Here is a 20,513-nt window from a genome sequence, read left to right as displayed (position 1 = left end):
GTAGAAAGGCAGCAGGATTTTAGGGAGGTAAACAAGTGGCTCCGGAGTTGGTGTAAGAAGGAGGGATTTGGGTTCCTGGAGAACTGGGCTGACTTTGCTGTCGGCTACAGGCTCTATCGTAGGGACGGGCTGCATCTTAATGGGGAGGGTGCAGCTGTGCTGGGGGAGAAGATGGCTAGAAGGCTGGAGGAGTGTTTAAACTAGGGACTGGGGGGAGGGCAAAAAGATAAATAGTGGGGTAGCCAGTGTAGCTAGCGACCTGGGTCAAAGAAATGGGAATGGGGGTCGAGCGGGGGGGGGGGGGTTAGTACAGTTAGAAATGTGAGGTCAGCCAATAGTACGAAGAGCAACAAAACGAATTTAAAAAACAAAAATAACGATATCAATTGTATGACCACGAATGCAAGAAGTCTGATTGGTAAAGTGGGTGAGCTTGAAGCAAGAATGACTGATGACAGTTATGATATAGTTGGAATAACGGAAACATGGCTTGATGATAAGTGTGATTGGGCGGCAAATTTACAGGGGTACAATCTCTTCAGAAGAGACCGAAGGAACCAGAAAGGGGGAGGGGTATGTCTGTACGTCAAATCGAACTTAAATCTGAGACTACGGGAGGACATAGGTGTAGGAGACGAACAGGTGGAATCTCTGTGGCTAGAAATACAGGGAAGAAAAAATAACAAAATCCTGATAGGGGTCTTCTATAGACCACCAAAAGCAACAGAAGAAATTGAAAACTTACTATTAAGACAGATAGAAGAGGTGTCAAAGCGCAACAAAGTAATTATAATGGGGGACTTTAATTATCCAGATATAATATGGGAAAATGAGACCTGCAAATCTCACAAGGGTGATAAGTTCTTGAGAGTAATTAAAGATAATTACCTGAACCAACTGGTGCAGGAATCAACGAGAGGGAGAGTCATTCTGGACCTAGTATTAACTAACAAACCGGACCGAATAAAGGGGGTACAGGTTGAGGGGCACTTGGGGAACAGTGACCACAATATAATCAACTTCCAGCTGTCATTCAATAAGAAGCCTTATCAGGGAGTGACAAATAAACTAAACTTTAGTAAAGCAAAATTTGATGAGCTTAGAACTACTATCGATAACATTAATTGGGACAACATCGTCAAAAATGCCAGTACAGAGGACAAATGGGAAAAGTTCAAAAGGATCCTAATCACCTCATGTGAGCAGTTTATTCCCTTTAAAAATAAAAGAATCTCAACTAAAAGGAAACCAATGTGGCTCGACAAGACGGTAAGAGGGGCAATAAACGAAAAAAGAAAGCGTTCAAACTACTAAAGCAAGAAGGCAGCGAAGAAGCGCTAAAATCGTACAGGGAAAAAAACAAAATATGCAAAGATACGATCAAAATTGCTAAGGAGGAGGTGGAAAGAGTGATCGCCAAAGAGAGCAAAAACAACCCAAAACTATTTTTCAACTATATTAACAGCAAAAGGATTTGCAGGGAGAGCACTGCCCCTTTAACAAATAATGCAGGAGGAATCATTGAAGATGATGGAGGGAAGGCAAATCTATTAAATAGTTTCTTTTCAAGCGTATTCACAAACGAAAAGGAAATGCCACACGAGATACAGGGGAATAAAATAAACCCCTCGCAAAATATGTCATACCTAACGCAGGAGGAAGTGTGGAACAGGTTAAAGAAGATTAAAATCGATAAATCGCCAGGCCCAGATGGAATACACCCAAGGATACTACGGGAACTAAGTGATGAGATAGCTAGGCCGCTATACCTAATATTTCTAGACACTATCAAGACCGGTGTTGTACCATTGGATTGGCGCATTGCCAACGTGGTTCCAATTTATAAAAAGGGGACCAAAAGTGAGCCTGGTAATTACAGGCCAGTAAGTCTCACCTCAGTAACGGGAAAAATTTTCGAGAAGATTCTGAGAGACGCCATCGATGAGCACCTCAAGGAGAACAAGGGAATAACTCCTCACCAGCATGGATTCATGAAGGGCCGCTCATGTCAGACAAATCTGATCAGTTTCTACGATGAAGTAAGCTCTAAGCTGGACCTGGGAGAGTCTATTGATCTCGTATATCTGGACTTCTCTAAAGCGTTTGACACCGTGCCACATAATAGGCTAATATTCAAAATGAGACAGCTCGGATTGGGTGAAAACGTGTGTAATTGGGTTAAAAATTGGCTCAATGATAGAAAGCAGAGGGTGGTAATAAATGGTTCATACTCTGATTGGGCCACAGTCACTAGTGGGGTGCCACAGGGTTCAGTATTGGGCCCCATTCTGTTCAATATATTTATCAACGACCTGATAGAGGGACTGCATAGTAAAATATCAATATTTGCAGATGACACAAAATTATACAATATAATTAATGCAACGGAGGACAATGTGCGGCTGCAAATGGACCTAGATAAGCTGGGGGGTTGGGCGGAAAAATGGCAAATGAAGTTCAATGTTGATAAATGTAAGGTTATGCACATGGGCAGCAAGAATGGATGTTACCAATATTCACTTAATGGGGTACCGCTAGGGAAAAGTGAAATGGAAAAAGACCTGGGGGTACTAGTGGATTGTAGACTAAACTGGAGTAACCAATGCCAGTCAGCTGCTGCAAAGGCAAATAAAGTCTTGGGGTGCATTAAAAGAGGTATAGGGGCGAAGGACGAGAGCATTATCCTTCCATTATATAAGGCACTTGTCAGGCCTCACATGGAATACCGCGTACAGTTCTGGTCACCGGTGCTCAGGAAAGATGTTACGGTGTTGGAGGGGGTTCAGAGAAGGGCAACTAAACTAATACATGGAATGACGGGACTGGAATACCCAGAGAGGCTATCCAAATTGGGACTATTTACTCTAGAAAAAAGAAGGTTAAGAGGCGACCAAATAACTATGTATAAGTACATGAGGGGACAATACAAGGATCTCTCCCGTGATCTGTTTATACCCAGGACTGCAACGGTAACAAGAGGACATCCGCTACGTTTAGAGGAAAGCAGGTTTCATCACCAACATAGAAAGGGATTCTTTACTGTAAGAGCAGTTAGACTGTGGAACTCTCTGCCTGAGGATGTGGTGATGGCAAAATCCTTAGAGGAGTTTAAAAGGGGACTTGATGTCTTTCTGGAGAGGAAGGATATTATAGGCTATACATCTAAGGTTAATTGTTAATCCAGGTGTACAGGCAGGTAGGAACTATTAGGGGTTGATCCAGGGAACAGTCTGATTGCCATTAGGGAATCGGGAAGGAATTTTTTCCCCAAAAGGGCTAATTGGCTTCTGCTCTTGGTTTTTTTTGCCTTCCTCTGGATCAACAACACAGGAGGATAAACAGGCTGGACTAGATGGACATTGTCTTCATTCAGCCTTATGAACTATGTTACTATGTTACTGGAACACAGAAGTGGATACGATTTAACTGGCTCTTAAGGCTAAAATTCATTAAAAATGGCGACTGAGTTGTATGTGAAATATATTTACATGAGACATTAATACAAAATTTACAATAAAAAAGTGGCATTTTCGGGAGGGTTTTTACAATTTTGACATGACAGTTGGTGGGTTAAAGGACAAAAGGAAGATGCCAGTCGTCAATGAAAGGGAGAAAAGATAGGCTAGGGCTAAGGTGAACACAGTGGTAAATGGGGATGAAGTGCTATGAGATTAGGTTAAGAGCACAGGTAGTGAAGTGCAATTTGGAGAGTAGGGTGGAAAGCTTGTCCTTGGCAATGGTGAAGAAGTACCTTAAATGAGGAGAGCACTGAGTAACTGTGCAGATGGTTTGCGGGAACTAACAATTTCTCTGCTGCTGTCAATCTTGTATTTAAAGTGAAACTTAATGCAAATAATGCAAGATGTAAAACATTTCTCATCTACAATGTACTCATGGTCAGATCTGATGTAGACTTCAAGGTGATTCAGTGGTTTGCACTTCTGCCTTGCAGCACTGTGATACAGAGGCCAAAGTTGACCAAGGGCAACATCTGCTTGGAAATTGTTTGTTCTCCCTCTGTTTGTGTAAGCTTCCTTTGGGTACTCTGGTTTGCTTCCACAATCCAAAAACATACTGGTGAGTTGATTACTTTCTTATGAAATTGCATTTGTCTGAGATAGGGAAATTAGATTGTGAGCCCCACTGGGGACAAGTACTGATGTCAGTGATGACAGTCTGTGTACAGTACTGTGGAATACTTTGACACTGTATAAGAAGCAGTAAATAAATAAGAAACCATGCAAAAGAATGGTTCATGTACTGCTGTCATACTCAGCTGCTGATTGATGGAAACAAACTGCTTGAAGGTGCCTCAATTTTTTTTCAGTTTGCTCATTACTATGAATGGTAACATAATATGGACTTCCATGCTATCTGCTATAGACAATTCATTAAAAGGAAATAAACTTAACAAGCAAACCAATTATTAGAACATATGCAACATATTAAAAAAGAACATAGTATATAAACAGACAATGGCCATCCAAAAATAAACACTTAAAGGGGTTGTCCCGCGCCGAAACGGGTTTTTTTCTTTTTTCAAAGCCCCCCCCCCCCCGTTCGGCGCGAGACAACCCCGATGCAGGGGTTAAAAAAGAACACCGGACAGCGCTTACCTGAATCCCCGCGCTCCGGTGACTTCTTACTTACCGGTTGAAGATGGCCGCCGGGATCTTCTTCCTCGGTGGACCGCAGGGCTTCTGTGCGGTCCATTGCCGATTCCAGCCTCCTGATTGGCTGGAATCGGCACGTGACGGGGCGGAGCTACACGGAGCTACACGGAGCCCCATTGAGAAAAGAAGAAGACCCGGACTGCGCAAGCGCGTCTAATTTGGCCATTAGAAACGAGGACGCTAGCAACGGAGCAGGTAAGTGAAAAACTTCTATATAACTTCTGTATGGCTCATAATTAATGCACAATGTACATTACAAAGTGCATTAATATGGCCATACAGAAGTGTATAGACCCACTTGCTGCCGCGGGACAACCCCTTTAATTCACATTGTGAAGCTTTTAGATACTACAGTAGCAATCATAGTAATATTGCAACCATAGATCGACCTAATTAAAATAACCATAAATGTGAGGTAGAGAGAACATTCAATATTTATATATATTTTGCTTTACTACCCTCCCTACTACTCAGATACTGAGATATTGTACGGCTTTGCAAGGAAGGAGTTATCTATTAAATATAGATGAAGTAGCTAAATATAAATCTGTGATATATCTACAGTATATATAGCAGGGCTTGAGAATCCCAAGGTACACAACAGTGATTGCAACTATTAACATCGATCACACTGCCCTGACCATGTGTTGCTGAAAGTCTAGACCTCTTGAGGACACCAATATTGCTGATAGAACTATTGCAATACCCGGTTGTTTACACACTGGGGAACTTGAGACAGCAGAAGCCGACACTGTCTCTAGAAACACTTTGTAACAAGCAAATAGTGAGATTGTGAAGGACAGCTCAATATTATTTCTGGGAAGTACATCTCCACATAAATTGTGAGAAGAGAACAATCTGACCTAGCTGTAGATATAGCAGGATTTCTTTAAAATGGAAATAAATGTGGAAGAAGGAATGTAGGCATGTTACTTAGCAAGGACTATAGAATAAGACAGAATAAAACAAGTGTTTGCTATTGAATGGAATAAACAAACAACAATGTACTACAGAGAAAATAAAAACACAAGTCGCTGCTGGCTTTTTCAGTACTAAATTGATTTTCTTTTTCTTGCAGCATCACTCAGCAGAGTTTGTCAGATATTTAGGAAAAAGGAAATCTGAGAAGAAGTTCTGATGTAACCTACACATGATAAAATATGGCCTCACTCCAATTTCATTTGTATTGCCATCATTCATTTTACTTACAACATAATGGCTTCTTTCCAATACACCCCTGTATCTACTGCAAAGTATTATAATCTTGTTTGAATCTGCTTTCGGGCATATAAACTTGACCATACATATTAGATCAAAGTCCACTGTTCTCTGTGAGATCGGCCAACAATCTAATGTGTATGGGGCCTCCCAATAGTGCACTGAAGGCAGATGTTTAGGGAAAGAAGGATAAGACATGTAGTATTGCTATTCGTGGTACTGTTGTATCTTGTCTCCACCATAAAAATGGGTGGAGATCTGTCATTGTGCTGTGGGAGGTGCAGGGCATGCCTCCAGCTGCTGATTGGCTGGGCTGTGTGATACCCTGCATTCTCGACTGCAAGTGCCTTCACTGCTACGACCCTCCAGTCTGAGCTGCAACCGCCTTCCCCGGTGGCCTCCCTGCAATGGTCTCAGCGAGTAGACTGACAGCAGCCGGCAGATGGAAGGACAGCTTCAAGTGGCTTCTTCACCGGCCTCCCTGCAATGCCCTGCAGAGAGGAGACTCCCAGCGTCCGGCAGCCAGGAGCGTAGAGCACCGGGAAACAGTGAGGTCAGAACTTTGCCGTTGTTGGCAAAACACTGTCCCTGGCCATGTACTGCGCCCCTCCGCTGCTGTCAGTGTGCACCACCTGTTCTCCCGTCAGTGTGACCATAACATAATGGAGCCTCTGCAGTGAAACTGACATGTCGGCGCCCTACCAGCTTTGCTCTCACATTGCTGCCCTCCACGACGCACTACCATCTCCCCTGCCTGCAACGCAGGAAAAGTCCTGACAGGTAGCCCCATATCTCCCAGTCGCTGTGTAGTGCTGGGGGGATGAGACAGCAGACACACAAACACCCAATTAGAAGCTAGGGGCTTGACAGGGGGTGTTAACTACACCAAAGCTAGATCAGCCCCCAGCTTCCGGTTGAGACAAGATACAGCAGTACCGCAATACGCCTTATAACTTGTTCCTGGAGCTGACAAGCCAAGTGCTCTGTCATCGGCTAATTACTTTCTCCCTATTGAAAAGAAGGAAATAACACTTGGAGAGATTAGGAATTAGCCATTGTAAGTCTATTGGCATCCTGTATAACAAAACCATTATCTGGGATGAAACAAAATGTAAAAGTTTAGATATATGCCCCAGTTCCCAGTCTTTTACAATGCTTTGAAGAACATCAGTCACTACTTTTGATATGTCTACAGATGTAGCAGTGCCAAAAAGGATTTTTCGGCATGTTACATTTGTAGTGTAGACCACTGGGCACCTTTTAGGGGTGCCTCATTAACAGAGTAACGTTGTTGCATTAGCACGGATAGATCTGTATTTAGTTAATACATGTATTCTCCATGAGGTAACAATTCTGGAACATCTTTTCGGAGAACTGTGTTGTGTCGTTCCTCTCTGACTTGTCCTGGTAATTTATGAATAGATTGACTACTGGTTGTTAACAGTTGGTGCTGTGTCCCTGTACAACCTGGCACTGTCCAATCAATGCATGAAGTATCAAACTGTATAGGGGCACAAATTTTTGACTAGTGAGTGATAACATTTAGCGATCAATGAATTCATACATTTCCAGGAGAAATAATAGAGGAATGGCACTGCAAAAAAAGATGTTCCACAACTGTTATTTCAAGGGAAATGCAAGTAGTCACTACAACAGACATATTTAGTGGCAGTTACGATCAGAAGCATAACTTCAATGTCCTAGCTTCTGTTATGGTTGGTGACTATGGTCACTGATTTCTGCTACCTTCTTCATCCAGCAGTGATGGGCCCCAACACCCCCAGCTATCATATGCAGCAAAGCCTGCATCATCCTCTATGGCAGAGCTCCTATCACTGCTGTCTGCAAAGAGTTATCACACGCATCCAGCTTTTTCATCTGCGCCAATCTAATCAGCTACTTTTCTGTTTAAGACACACTCCCCCAATGTTGGGTGTCTGAGCAATTAGTTACATACAGTTCTGCAAAGTTGCTGTTGTACCCTGATTTAATCCATACCTAATTCGCCAAGCTTTCTCATCTCCTCCTTTCGTGACTTTGGCTTCTACTTTGACCACACTATATCGTCTGCCCGTCTTACCGTTACGCAAGAACTCTGCCTATCAACACCTTGGCTTTGTATATCAACCATATCTCTACTTGTTTCTCTAAAACTGCAATATGGTTCTCTTGACCTGTCTGTGTCAGCTGCCACAGAACTAAGACTATTCTTGAGGTGATCACCTAGAGACTCTGCAGTGAAGACCAAATTTCAAATGAAGAATGAAAACCAGGGATCCCATTTGAGGCCATTAGGAGTAGCCCAAGGTCAAACCGGTCTGTGGTATGGTGGATACACACCTACTGTTCTGACAGCCTGTAACACAAAATCTGTAACACGGATCCTACCTTCTATATATCACTTGTAATGCTGGGAACTTTCTAAGTGGTAGGACTCCATCAGGCACCTGGGCCAGGGTGCTACTTCTACTGCTGCTTCTTCATATGGCTATTATGTATCTGACATGCAGATTTTGACAACTTTATAATATTTAGAGCCACATGTAGTAACAGGTTTGTAATGCAAAATATTCTGTTCACACATATATTTCTGTGTACAATAGCACAATCAGAACCACACTGAATGACTAATGTGACATAGCGGGATAAAGTATCTTAAGTATCTCTTTAACCACCCCATAACCTGTCATGAGGCTGCCACTTCTCAGATCCTAATCTGTGCAAATGCCAACCTATTAGCTGCTACAACAATTTATTTTACTGTACTAACCATGTCCTATGCATAGAGCTCATGAATCAAAGTCACAGAGTGTCCTAATTATATTTATAGCACACCAGTCTTGCCACTTTTCCGTAAAAAATGTTGTATAGATGAGGTAGCTGAAGGTATACATTAATGATGATGACAAAAACGCAGGTATTTTCTGTACGCAGTGGCCAAAATAAGTACAATTTAGCATAAATGCTCTGAACAAATTAATCTTTTTAGTTCATGAAACGTATGCTTGCTATCTTTAGAGTGATAGAGGCAAAAATAGTGAAATGCTGTTACAGAAAATCCATAGGTTATTCTAAGCAAAAAGCTACAGCTGTGTAATGATACATCACTCCATAGGCCAGTGGCCGTGTTCTACATTTGCATGACACCAGATGACTCGTCATTGTCTTGCAATAATAATTGGAGTTGGCAGAGGATTGATACTACTTTATGTATATAAAGCTTAATGATACTATAATATGTGAAAAAGCACAAAATGCATAACATCAAAAGTTCATTGGTTTAGTACCAGTAGATGTTGGTGTCACCATTTTAATCTAATTTTCTCCATTATTCTGTATTGTCGTGACTCTTTTATTAATAGCATTGCTTCGGGTTATAGAAAAGTGTAGAAAGTTTGCTACCAGAATTATGTATTTCTAGAGAACAGATATTTTAATTAAACTATAATACATCTAGCATGAGCTGCCAAATGTGTTTAGCTTTGTGCTGTCTATTTGCTTGTATGAAGTCTACATATTAACGTGATAATACCCTTAGGAAAATATGAATTGCTCAAAGGCTGAGGATTGTTTACCAAGCTGTTTATGGAGCAACAAGTCTCATCCAACTAGACATAAGGTTCACAGCTGCTATTGTTATTAATCTGAATATTGCAAAATAGAAATGATAGAGCTGTGTGTGCTCATAACAACTTAGATATAACTTCACATAAATGGTAACAATGGAGAAAAGTAATGACTTACAAATGCTACATATACCTATGAATATCAAATCACTAGCTTAGACAGTGTTCATGAGAATGTTCATTCAGTAGTTGGTATGAACAGCATTTCCTGTAACCCTATTGTCTTTTAGAGTTATTCATTATTAGCATGTAGAGCTTAGAAATGCATTTCCATATACATTAGTGCAGAGCTTGAACTTTGCAATCCTGTAAAGCAATAATTACTAAACGATCAAATTCAATCTAAGGGTAGCAGAGGGAAATTCTGCATTCTACTGACTCAGGTGCAAAGTCATACTGGCATAGAAACTGACTTCAGGTCCACAGAGACCTGTGTGAATCAGAGTCTGGAAGCAGGTCACATTGAGCAATGTAGGACCAAATGGGAGTGGACAGAACAGAGGGGAGTTGATTATGTCGGAAAAAAACACTCAATACATTTATTTATTATTTAAATACACTGCTCTATATACATATACATTTACAAACGGAAGGGAGTAGTAACTTTCTAGAAATGCTTCCTTAACAAAACATGGCGCAGGACTGACAGCAGTTACATCAATAGTAATAACCTAATAATCCATCATGCAGCAAACATAATATGGCCTGATAACATTTGATATACCCAATTGTAAAATGCTGTGGAATATGTTGGCACTGTATAATGAAAGATTATTATTATTATGCAGCCAAGCCATTCTGCTCATTAAGTCAACGGAACTAACTGATGTGCTGACTTAAAGTTATCTCATGACTGGAGAGACATATAAAACCTGCCGTATTTTTCCTCACTGTCATGGTCCCTCTGATCTGCTTCCAGTTCCAGCTCCCATTTTTAATTGCTAAAGAAGGCGCTGCAATTTTTTAATTACCTAATGCATACTGTGCACTGCTGTCTGATTGGCAAGCACTGATCATGTGAGCAGCTCTGGCCAATCAGAGAGCAATGCATTGGAAGTCTCCACTGTCAATGCACTGTGGAGACTAGATAGTCTAAAGCCATCTTGAATTATCTAAAATGGGACCAAAAAAGGTGGATAAGAGATATTGGCACAGAAAACCAACAACAGGTAATATAACTGCCCCTAAAGTCCTAGGACAAATTTTTTCTCAGGACCAGAGGGTCACTTAAATAGTGAGACCACTTGGCCAGCTACATCACAGGTTGGCAGCCAGAAAGGGGAATACAAATCTTCCTTCACTGTGCCACAGCTGATCTGATCACCTGTGGCTTTATCTTCCACTTTTGGCCTCATCCCACTAGCTCACAGAGGAGGAGCAGCTTGGCAGGATTTGGGGAGCAGAGTGATTTTTGGATTCTACATGGTCTGCATGTGTGATGTCTCATTTTGCCAACATAAAACGGTTGTGAACGAAATTAGGTAACGGCCTGCTTCTGGCATTTTGCTATTGATTTAGACTGCATTGATATATTGGGTATTATCACAATTAACCTGTGACAGTTTTTCACAGAGACGCCTGACGAACAGTGGTGTGCAACCTTTGTCGCGCCAAGATCAGCTGGGGAGCCACCACCACCAGCATGCGCAGGCATATGATGGCCAAGCACCCCACAAGGTGGGACGAAGGCCGTTCACCGCCTCCGGTTTGCACCACTGCCTCTCCCCCTGTGCCCCAACCTGCCACTGAGATCCAACCCCCCTCTGAGGACACAGGCACGAGTGCCTACAGGCCTGCACCCACACCCTCACCTCCGCTGTCCTCGGCCCCATCCAGCAATGTCTCTCAGCGCAGCGTCCAGACGTCGCTAGCGCAACTGTTTGAGCGCAAGCGCAAGTACGCCGCTCAAGCGTTAGACGTGCACATAGCCAAATTGATCAGCCTGGAGATGCTGCCGTATAGGCTTGTGGAAACGGAGGCTTTCAAAAGTATGATGGCGGCGGCGGCCCCGCGCTACTCGGTTCCCAGTCGCCACTAGTTTTCCCGATGTGCCGTCCCAGCCCTGTACGACCACGTCTCCCGCAACATTGTACACGCCCTCACCAACGCGGTTACTGCCAAGGTCCACTTAACAACGGACACGTGGACAAGCACAGGCGGGCAGGGCCACTATATCTCCCTGACGGCACATTGGGTTCATTTAGTGGAGGCTGGGACAGAGTCAGAGCCTGGGACCGCTCACATCCTACCCACCCCCAGAATTGCGGGCCCCAACTCGGTGCTGGTATCTGCGGCAGTGTATGTTTCCTCCAGTAAACCACCCTCCTCCTCCTCCTCCAACGCAACCTCTTTCTCGCAATCAAGATGTGTCAGCAGCAGCAGCACGTCGCCAGCAGTCGGTGTCGCGCGGCGTGGCAGCACAGCGGTGGGCAAGCGTCAGCAGGCCGTGCTGAAACTACTCAGCTTAGGAGAGAAGAGGCACACGGCCCACGAACTGCTGCAGGGTCTGACAGAGCAGACCGACCGCTGGCTTTCGCCGCTGAGCCTCCAACCGGGCATGGTCGTGTGTGACAACGGCCGTAACCTGGTGGCGGCTCTGCAGCTCGGCAGCCTCACGCACGTGCCATGCCTGGCCCATGTCTTTAATTTGGTGGTTCAGCGCTTTCTGAAAAACTACCCACACTTGTCATACCTGCTCGGAAAGGTGCGCCGGGTCAGCGCACATTTCCGCAAGTCCAAGACGGACGCTGCCACCCTGCGGACCCTGCAACATCGGTTTAATCTGCCAGTGCAGTGACTGCTGTGCGACGTGCCCACGCGGTGGAACTCTACGCTCCACATGTTGGCCAGACTCTATGAGCAGCGTAGAGCTATAGTGGAATACCAACTCCAACATGGGCGGCGTAGTGGGAGTCAGCCTCCTCAATTCTTTACAGAAGAGTGGGCCCGGTTGGCAGCCATCTGCCAGGTCCTTGGAAACTTTGAGGAGTCTACCCAGATGGTGAGCGGGGATGCTGCAATCATTAGCATCACCATTCCTCTGCTATGCCTCTTGAGAAGTTCCCTGCAAAGCATAAGGGCAGATGCTTTGCGCTCGGAAACGGAGGCGGGGGAAGACAGTATGCCGCTGGATAGTCAGAGCACCCTCATGTCTATATCTCAGCGCATTGAGGAGGAGGGGGAGGAGCATGAGGAGGAGGGGGAAGAGACAGCTTGGCCCACTGCTGAGGGTACCCATGCTGCTTGCCTGTCATCCTTTCAGCGTGTATGGCTTGAGGAGGAGGAGGAGGATCCTGAAAGTGATCTTCCTAGTGAGGACAGCCATGTGTTGCGTACAAGTACCCTGGCACACATGGCTGACTTCATGTTAGGATGCCTTTCTCGAGACCCTCGCGTTACACGCATTCTGGCCACTACGGATTACTGGGTGTACACACTGCTCGACCCACGGTATAAGGAGAACCTTTCCACTCTCATACCCGAAGAGGAAAGGGGTTCGAGAGTGATGCTATACCACAAACTGATGGTAACATTCCCATCCGACAGCGCTAGTGGCAGAAGGTGCAGTTCCGAGGGCCAGGTAGCAGGGGAGGCGCAGAGATCAGGCAGCATGTACAGCGCAGGCAGGGGAACATTCTCCAAGGCCTTTGCCAGCTTTATGGCTCCCCAGCAAGACTGTGTCACCACTCCCCAGTCAAGGCTGAGTTGGCGGGAGCACTGTAAAAGGATGGTGAGGGAGAACGTGGCCGATCGCACGACCGTCCTCGGTGACGCCTCTGCCCCCTACAACTACTGGGTGTTGAAGCTGGACACGTGGCCTGAACTCGCGCTGTATGCCCTGGAGGTGCTTGCTTGTCCTGCAGCTAGCATCTTGTCAGAGAGGGTGTTTAGTGCGGCTGGGGGAAACATCACGGATAAGCGTACCCGCCTGTCAACCGACAGTGCCGACAGGCTTACACTCATCAAGATGAACAAAGCCTGGATTTCCCCAGACTTCTCTTCTCCACCAGCGGACAGCAGCGATACCTAAGCAATACGTAGGCTGCACCCGCGGATGGAAGCATCGTTCTCTATCACCATCAAAAACGGGGACCTTTTTGCTTCATCAATCTGTGTATTCTATTCATCCTCCTCCTCCTGCTCCTCCTCCTGAAACCTCACGTAATCACGCCGAACGGGCAATTTTTCTTAGGCCCTCAAGGCTCAGTCATATAATTTTTGTAAACAATTTTTATATGTTTCAATGCTCATTAAAGCGTTAAAACTTTCACCTGAACCAATTTTTATTTTAACTGGGCTGCCTACAGGCCTAGTTACCAATTAAGCCACATTAACCAAAGCGATTAATGGGTTTCACCTGCCCTCTTGGTTGGGCATGGGCAATTTTTCTGAGGTACATTAGTACTGTTGGTACACCAATTTTTTGGGGCCCTCGCCTACAGTGTAATCCAATTAATTTTTTACCCACCTGCATTAAAGCTGACGTTACATCAGCTGTGATGGGCAATGCAATGGGATATATTTATGTACCTCCGGTGGCTTCCTGGCACCCACCCATGCTTTGGGTCCACAGGGAGTTGTAACTGCATGTGTCCACTTCTAAAGAACCCCAGTCTGACTGCGGCATGCAGTGTGGGCCGAAGCCCACCTGCATTTAATCGGACGTTACCTCAGCTGTGATGGGCACTGCAATGGGATACATTTATGTACAGCCGGTGGGTTCCAGGGAGCCACCCATGCTGTGGGTGCACACGGAATTCCCATTGTGGAGTTGTACCTGCCTGTGACTATTTCTAAAAAAACGCGGTCTGACTGGGGCATGCAGACACCTTGACAGAATGAATAGTGTGTGGCACATAGGTTCCCCATTGCTATGCCCACGTGTGCAGCTCCTGATGGCGGTGGCACAGGATTCTATTTCTCATTGCTTCTGTACAGCATTGTGGGCTATCGCCCCGCCCCTTTTAAAGAGGGTCGCTGCCTAGCCGTGCCAACCCTCTGCAGTGTGTGCCTGCGGTTCCTCCTCATGGCAGACGCACTTATAAATAGACATGAGGGTGCTGTGGCATGAGTGCAGCTGAAGGCTGCGCAGGGACACTTTGGTGTGCGCTGTGGACACTGGTTCGTGCGGGGGGGTTGGGCAGCCTGTAACCCAGGAGAAGTGGCAGTGGAGTGTCATGCAGGCAGTGATTGTGCTTTGTTGGAGGTAGTGTGGTGCTTAGCTAAGGTATGCATTGCTAATGAGGGCTTTTCAGAAGTAAAAGTTGTTGGGAGGGGGGGGCCCACTCTTGCTGCTATTGTGGCTTAATAGTGGGACCTGGGAACTTGAGATGCAGCCCAACATGTAGCCCCTCGCCTGCCCTATCCGTTGCTGTGTCGTTCCCATCACTTTCTTGAAATGCCCAGATTTTCACAAATGAAAACCTTAGCGAGCATCGGCGATATACAAAAATGCTCGGGTCGCCCATTGACTTCAATGGGGTTCGTTACTCGAAACGAACCCTCGAGCATCGCGATAATTTTGTCCCGAGTAACGAGCACCCGAGCATTTTGGTGCTCGCTCATCTCTAATTGATAATGTTCAATATAGCACCATTGGCTGGCTGGGAACCTATGATGTGGGTCGGGAGGGGTACAGTTTCCCCTTGTGAAGAGTGTATAGAAAGTGTGAGGAGACTTATAAGGCCATGAACCGCTCCCCTAGGAAATCTGGTATGCAAATGAGAAGCAGCTCTCTGTACATATTTCCCAGCCAGCAACCTACTGTACACTGATGAGGGGTAAAGAACCCAAAACAGCTACCTGTACATGGTTATCTTTTCCTTCTGGAAAAAAAATCTGGTTTTGCTTATATTCCCAGTAATTTCCTTACGCCTGTTAAAAGGTCAGACATTGACTTGTAAGGAAGATTCCTTCTAATAGGTGGTGCTGATGAGGCATTGTAACCAAATTTTCCAGAAGAGCATTTCATAAGCTTTTAGGTCTCCTCACTAGAGATGAGCGAGTATACTCGCTAAGGCACATTACTCAAGCGAGTAGTGCCTTAGCCGAGTATCTCCCCGCTCGTCTCCATAGATTCGGGGATGGGTGCGGGTGACAGGTGAGTTGCGGCGGGGAGCGGGGGGGAGAGAGGTAGAGAGAGATCTCCCCTCCATTCCTCCCCGCTCTCCCCCGCCGGCTCCGAATCTTTAGAGACAAGTGGGGAGATACTTGGCTGAGGCACTACTTGCGCGAGTAATGTGCCTTAGCAAGTATACTCGCTCATCTCTACTCCTCACACTTTCTAGGTGCTCTCTGCATGGAGAACCTGTACCCCTCCCAACCTTCTCTGGTAAATGAAAAACTTGCAGCAACTTCATGTTTGCTGCAACATTTATAAACCCTAAATAATCTATTCATTTTGGTTCTGCACTACCAATTAAGCTTCACTAAGGTTAACTACATCATATTAATGCGACCTCTGGGCATGGACAAACAAAGATGGCAGCACCAGATTCACTGACTGTACATTATCATGCATCATTAGTAAAAGAAATTACATTAACCAGTGCTGCCCACATTGGCAGTGCTAGTCAGTCAAACCAGCAGATAGTGTTTTAGTCTAATTACACATAGTAATGTACAGTGCACATCAGGTAGTCAGAGAAGCAGTGCTGCCATCTTTGTTTTTCCAGGCCCAGAATGTTGCTTTAAGTCAACATATTTTATTTTATTATTAATCTTATGTGCAACCTGTTTTCCCCTTCCCTTCCTGGTTATTAAATATTTTTGTACTTTCCTATTATTATTATAATACACCTGTACCCAGCTTAATTTTATTGATTACTCGTTAATAGTATTAGGTAATTATAATATTTTATATTTGATAGTAACATGTAACAAAAATGTTCCTTGTTTTTATTAATCTTGGAAAACTAAACAAATGAAACGTAAATATTCATGAACACTGTTAAATAAATCACGTCAAAAAATATCTTGTATTTCTGAGTTATCTGAGTTGATAGCTCACCTAAATCAGACTTCCCAAGGAATAGACCCCATATTAAAAAGGACTGGTCATCCCGTACAAATAGCATCATTTGTATATTGTACATTATCTGAATATTTAAAAACTGTATTGCTAAATTGTGCACTCTGTGCTTGCACACGTACAGAACAGTTTGTAACAAACAAGGTGTTAGCATAGAAGGTAACAGAAAAGTGGAAACATACAATCTGATGTTTATGCGTGAAGCCCACAGTATTATACTAATTGCATTGCACATTCGTACACTATAAAGTGAATAGTTTATCTTTCTTTACAATATAGTTTTTAATGATTGTGATGTCTGGTTTTCTGAATATGAATAAATTTAATCTAGAACTTTACAATTTAAGGGTTGGAAAATATTATATTCTTACCTTGGGACCATTTATGCCAGGAAGTCCTTCAAAACCTTTTTCTCCCTGATAAAAGCAAATAATAAGTTACCAACATTGTATCTGCAAAGACGATGACACTGAACAGCTTAGCATGTTTTAATAGCATAAAAGGAAGAAAAATTAATCCAATATCTCAATTCTCAACCTGTTTTATATATTGTGTCTCTTTTTTAATAAAGTGTGCCAAATTACATGTAATATTAAAAAGACTATACAGTTTCAGGAAAAAGTAAGTAAAACCTTTGGAATTACCGGGATTTCTGCATTAAATGTAATAATATGTGGCCTTATGGTTATCTAAATCACAATAATAGACAAGCACAATCCAACTAAACAAATAACATACAAACAGTTGTACTGTTCATGCCTTTTATTGAGCAATCATGCATAGTGCAGGGAGAAAAAGTAAGTGAATCATTGAGTTTAATAACCTTTAGATCCTCCTTTAGCAGCAACCACCCCACTGAAAGTTTTTTGTAGCTGTAAATGAGATTTGCACAATATAATGGGAGATTCTTGGACCACTGCTTCTTATAAACATGTTTCAGTTTATCAATATTTCTGGGATGCCTTGTGTGCACAGCTCTCTTATGGTCATGTCACAGCATTTCGATATGATTACGGTCAGGACTCTGGCTTGTCTATTCCAAAACACAAATCATCATCTTTTTTGACCATTCTTCAGTTGATTTACTTGTGTGCTTCCATTCATTGTCTTGTTGCATCACCCAACATCTCTTTAGTTTCAGATCATGGACTGCTGCCCTTACATTCCTCTAAATGTTTTGATACCCTTTGGGACTCATTGTTCCCTCCATTATCACAAGGTTTTGAGGCTGTGAGTTAGCAAGGTGCCCCTAAATATGATGTGCCTTCCCCGATTGTACATTTGTAATACGTTTTTGGTGGTGGTATGGAGTGTTTTTCCTCCAAACATGGCATTGTGTATTTGTGCTAAAAAAAATCCACTTTTGTCTCATCTGTCTATAAAATATTTTTCAGAAACATTGTGGAACATCCAAGTGGCTTTAATGGGATTTTTTTTGGACAGTAAAGGATTCATTCAGTAAATACTAAACACAGGAACAAAGGTTTTTGCAGTGTGTAGTGTCTTCTGTAGGTATTTTACTGTTACCCTTAGGTTTACTCTCACACATTTCTGTTGTGTTCTTGGAGTAATCTGAAGAGGATGCCCATTCCAAATGAGTCCATTCTATTGAGGCATGGTTTACACTAACCAATCTTTCTTGAGAAGAATAGATTTGTCAATAAATACCGTATATACCGGCGTATAAGACGACTTTTGAACCCCGAAAAATCTGCTCTGCAGTCGGGGGTCGTCTTATGCGCCGGTAATACAAAAAAAAAAAAAGTGTAAAAAAAAAAAATTTATTACTCACCTCCCACGGCGTTCTGTCGCGCTCCGGCAGGATGTCGCTCGCCCCGGCAGGCTGTCGCTCGCTCCTCGTCCCCGGCGCAGCATAGCTTTCTGAATGCGGGGCTTGAAATCCCCGCTTCCAGAAAGCTAATACACACGCCGGCAGCCATGACATCATTGAATGGCTGTGATTGGCTGAAGGCGCACGTGTTAGCAATCACACCCATTCAATGATGTCATTGAATAGTGTGATTGGCTGAAGCCACGTGTGCTTTAGCCAATCACAGCCATTCAATGATGTCATGGCTGCCGGCGTGTGTATTAGCTTTCTGGAAGCGGGGATTTCAAGCCCCGCATTCAGAAAGCTATGCTGCGCCGGGGACGAGGAGCGAGCGACAGCCTGCCGGAGCGAGCGACATCCTGCCGGAGCGCGACAGAACGCCGTGGGAGGTGAGTAATGAATTTATTTTTTTTTCTCCACTGTATACCGGCGTATAAGGTGACAGTTGGGGGGTCGTCTTATACGCCCCGTCGCCTTATACGCCGGTATATACGGTAAGCTCTGTGTGTCTTTATTTAATGGGCAAAGCACCTGTAAAACCCACACTTCCAATCTCTTCGGCCTAAATGAAGCACATTTTGCTAATTAGGTCTACCAAAAAAGTCACAGTTGTTCGATTTCGAATGACTTGTGAACAAATTTGCATGGAGATCCCCAGTATGAACAATATCTCAGCAAACAATTAATGAACAGTCATCACTCTGTGTAAAACCTAAAGAAAGATTGTTGTTTATAGGCTTCAATGACTTTTCTGAGTCACTATTTAAATGACAATTGCTCCATGTAAATGTATCTTTACTTTTCTTGCTTGCACTGTGGATGTTTACTCAATGTGCTCAATAAAAGACAATTATTATTATAATATTAGTTTAGTTATACTATGTTTGTCTATACTTGTGACTTAGATAACAAACAGACCAGAGTTTATAAGTAATCAATGGAGGAATCCAGGTAATTCCAAAGGGTTCACTTACTTTTTCTTGCAACTGCACTTCACAGCTTGTTATGTGTTTTTGAAATACAAGTTTTTCAGTTGAAAAGTATTTTAATTTTATGTTTCTATCTTAGTTTTCACTGTATACAAGAAGCATGGGTATGGCATTAAAAAAAAGATCAATAATATGTTACAAAAAGTTCTTTAATCAACATAATATACATTTACAACATGCTCTAAAATGTTTCAGAACTCACATTATAAATATATCTTTGGTTTTAATTTATTTTGGATAAATAAATTTTGAAGCCCTTCAAGATTAGCTAGAGAGACTTCCTTAATAAAACTGTCCTGGGATATACAACATCCCCTAGAAAGCACAGCAGTCTAAACACTGATTACATATTCATTAGCCTTGGTACAGATGGAAGAGACATCATTTTAACTGCAGTGATGCACTGTGGTTAGGGTTTCCATAATTCTCAAATGCAGAAAAAAATAAGAAAAGGGGCCCATCATATGAACTGCAGTTTTTTATAGAATACATAAAATCCAAACAGCACTTCCATTTAATAGCACTCATTCCCATACCTCCTGTACAATGCCTGTAATTTGGGTTCATCGTAAACTTTTCACTGCTAATTCCTGTTAACATGGTGCTTATTCCATTAACTAAACTTGCAAAATAGACTGTACTAGCAGCCTCAAGTCTGGCTAATGGGGAAAGTGACTTGAACATATGCTTTTTAAACCTGAAATGTGGAGATCTGAAGAATATGTAGATCTCAATTTGTTTGTAAAAACAACAAGGCGTGAAAAACGTTTTTCAGTTTTTTTGTAAATAAGCTGTGCATGTAAAAAAAGAATAAAAGAGCCTATACTCATCTGTCCCACATCCTCACACCTCCATTCAAGCCACAATGTCTGTTAATTGGCTGCAAATTGAGTACAATAAAAGGAATCTGGGAAGATTACCACAGACGCACAACATACAGTGGAGATGGTGCACTAGAGTCCTGGTATTAGGAGAGGTAATAATAAGTAAATACGATATAAAGTCTTGCCGGTCTAGTATGCTGATTGACCAATGGTCAAATTAGCATTAGCATAATGAAGAGTCTTCTAAAAACAAGAACTCTGGCAAGACATGTTAGCAGGTGTGAACTTAGAAGAGAACTGGAGTCAATGGTGTAAGATGAAC

At 43.3% G+C, this 20,513-nt stretch overlaps 1 protein-coding gene across 7 annotated transcripts in view; it reads right to left on the bottom strand.

Moving 5' to 3' along the window:
• COL19A1 (collagen type XIX alpha 1 chain) overlaps positions 1 to 20,513 on the bottom strand; it is an 859,492-nt gene that overhangs the window by 611,066 nt on the left and 227,913 nt on the right. For all 7 annotated transcript variants that reach the window (XM_066604267.1, XM_066604321.1, XM_066604301.1 and 4 more), the window contains one exon: positions 16,919 to 16,963. In XM_066604267.1, the coding sequence (XP_066460364.1) occupies positions 16,919 to 16,963 (45 nt within the window). The remainder of the gene's footprint in view (positions 1 to 16,918; positions 16,964 to 20,513) is intronic.

This window comes from Eleutherodactylus coqui, chromosome 1, assembly GCF_035609145.1.
Source record: "Eleutherodactylus coqui strain aEleCoq1 chromosome 1, aEleCoq1.hap1, whole genome shotgun sequence".
Taxonomy (NCBI): Eukaryota; Metazoa; Chordata; class Amphibia; order Anura; family Eleutherodactylidae; genus Eleutherodactylus; species Eleutherodactylus coqui.
The sequence above is the reverse complement of the archived record's forward strand: the minus strand, read 5'-3'. Positions and strand labels throughout refer to the sequence as shown.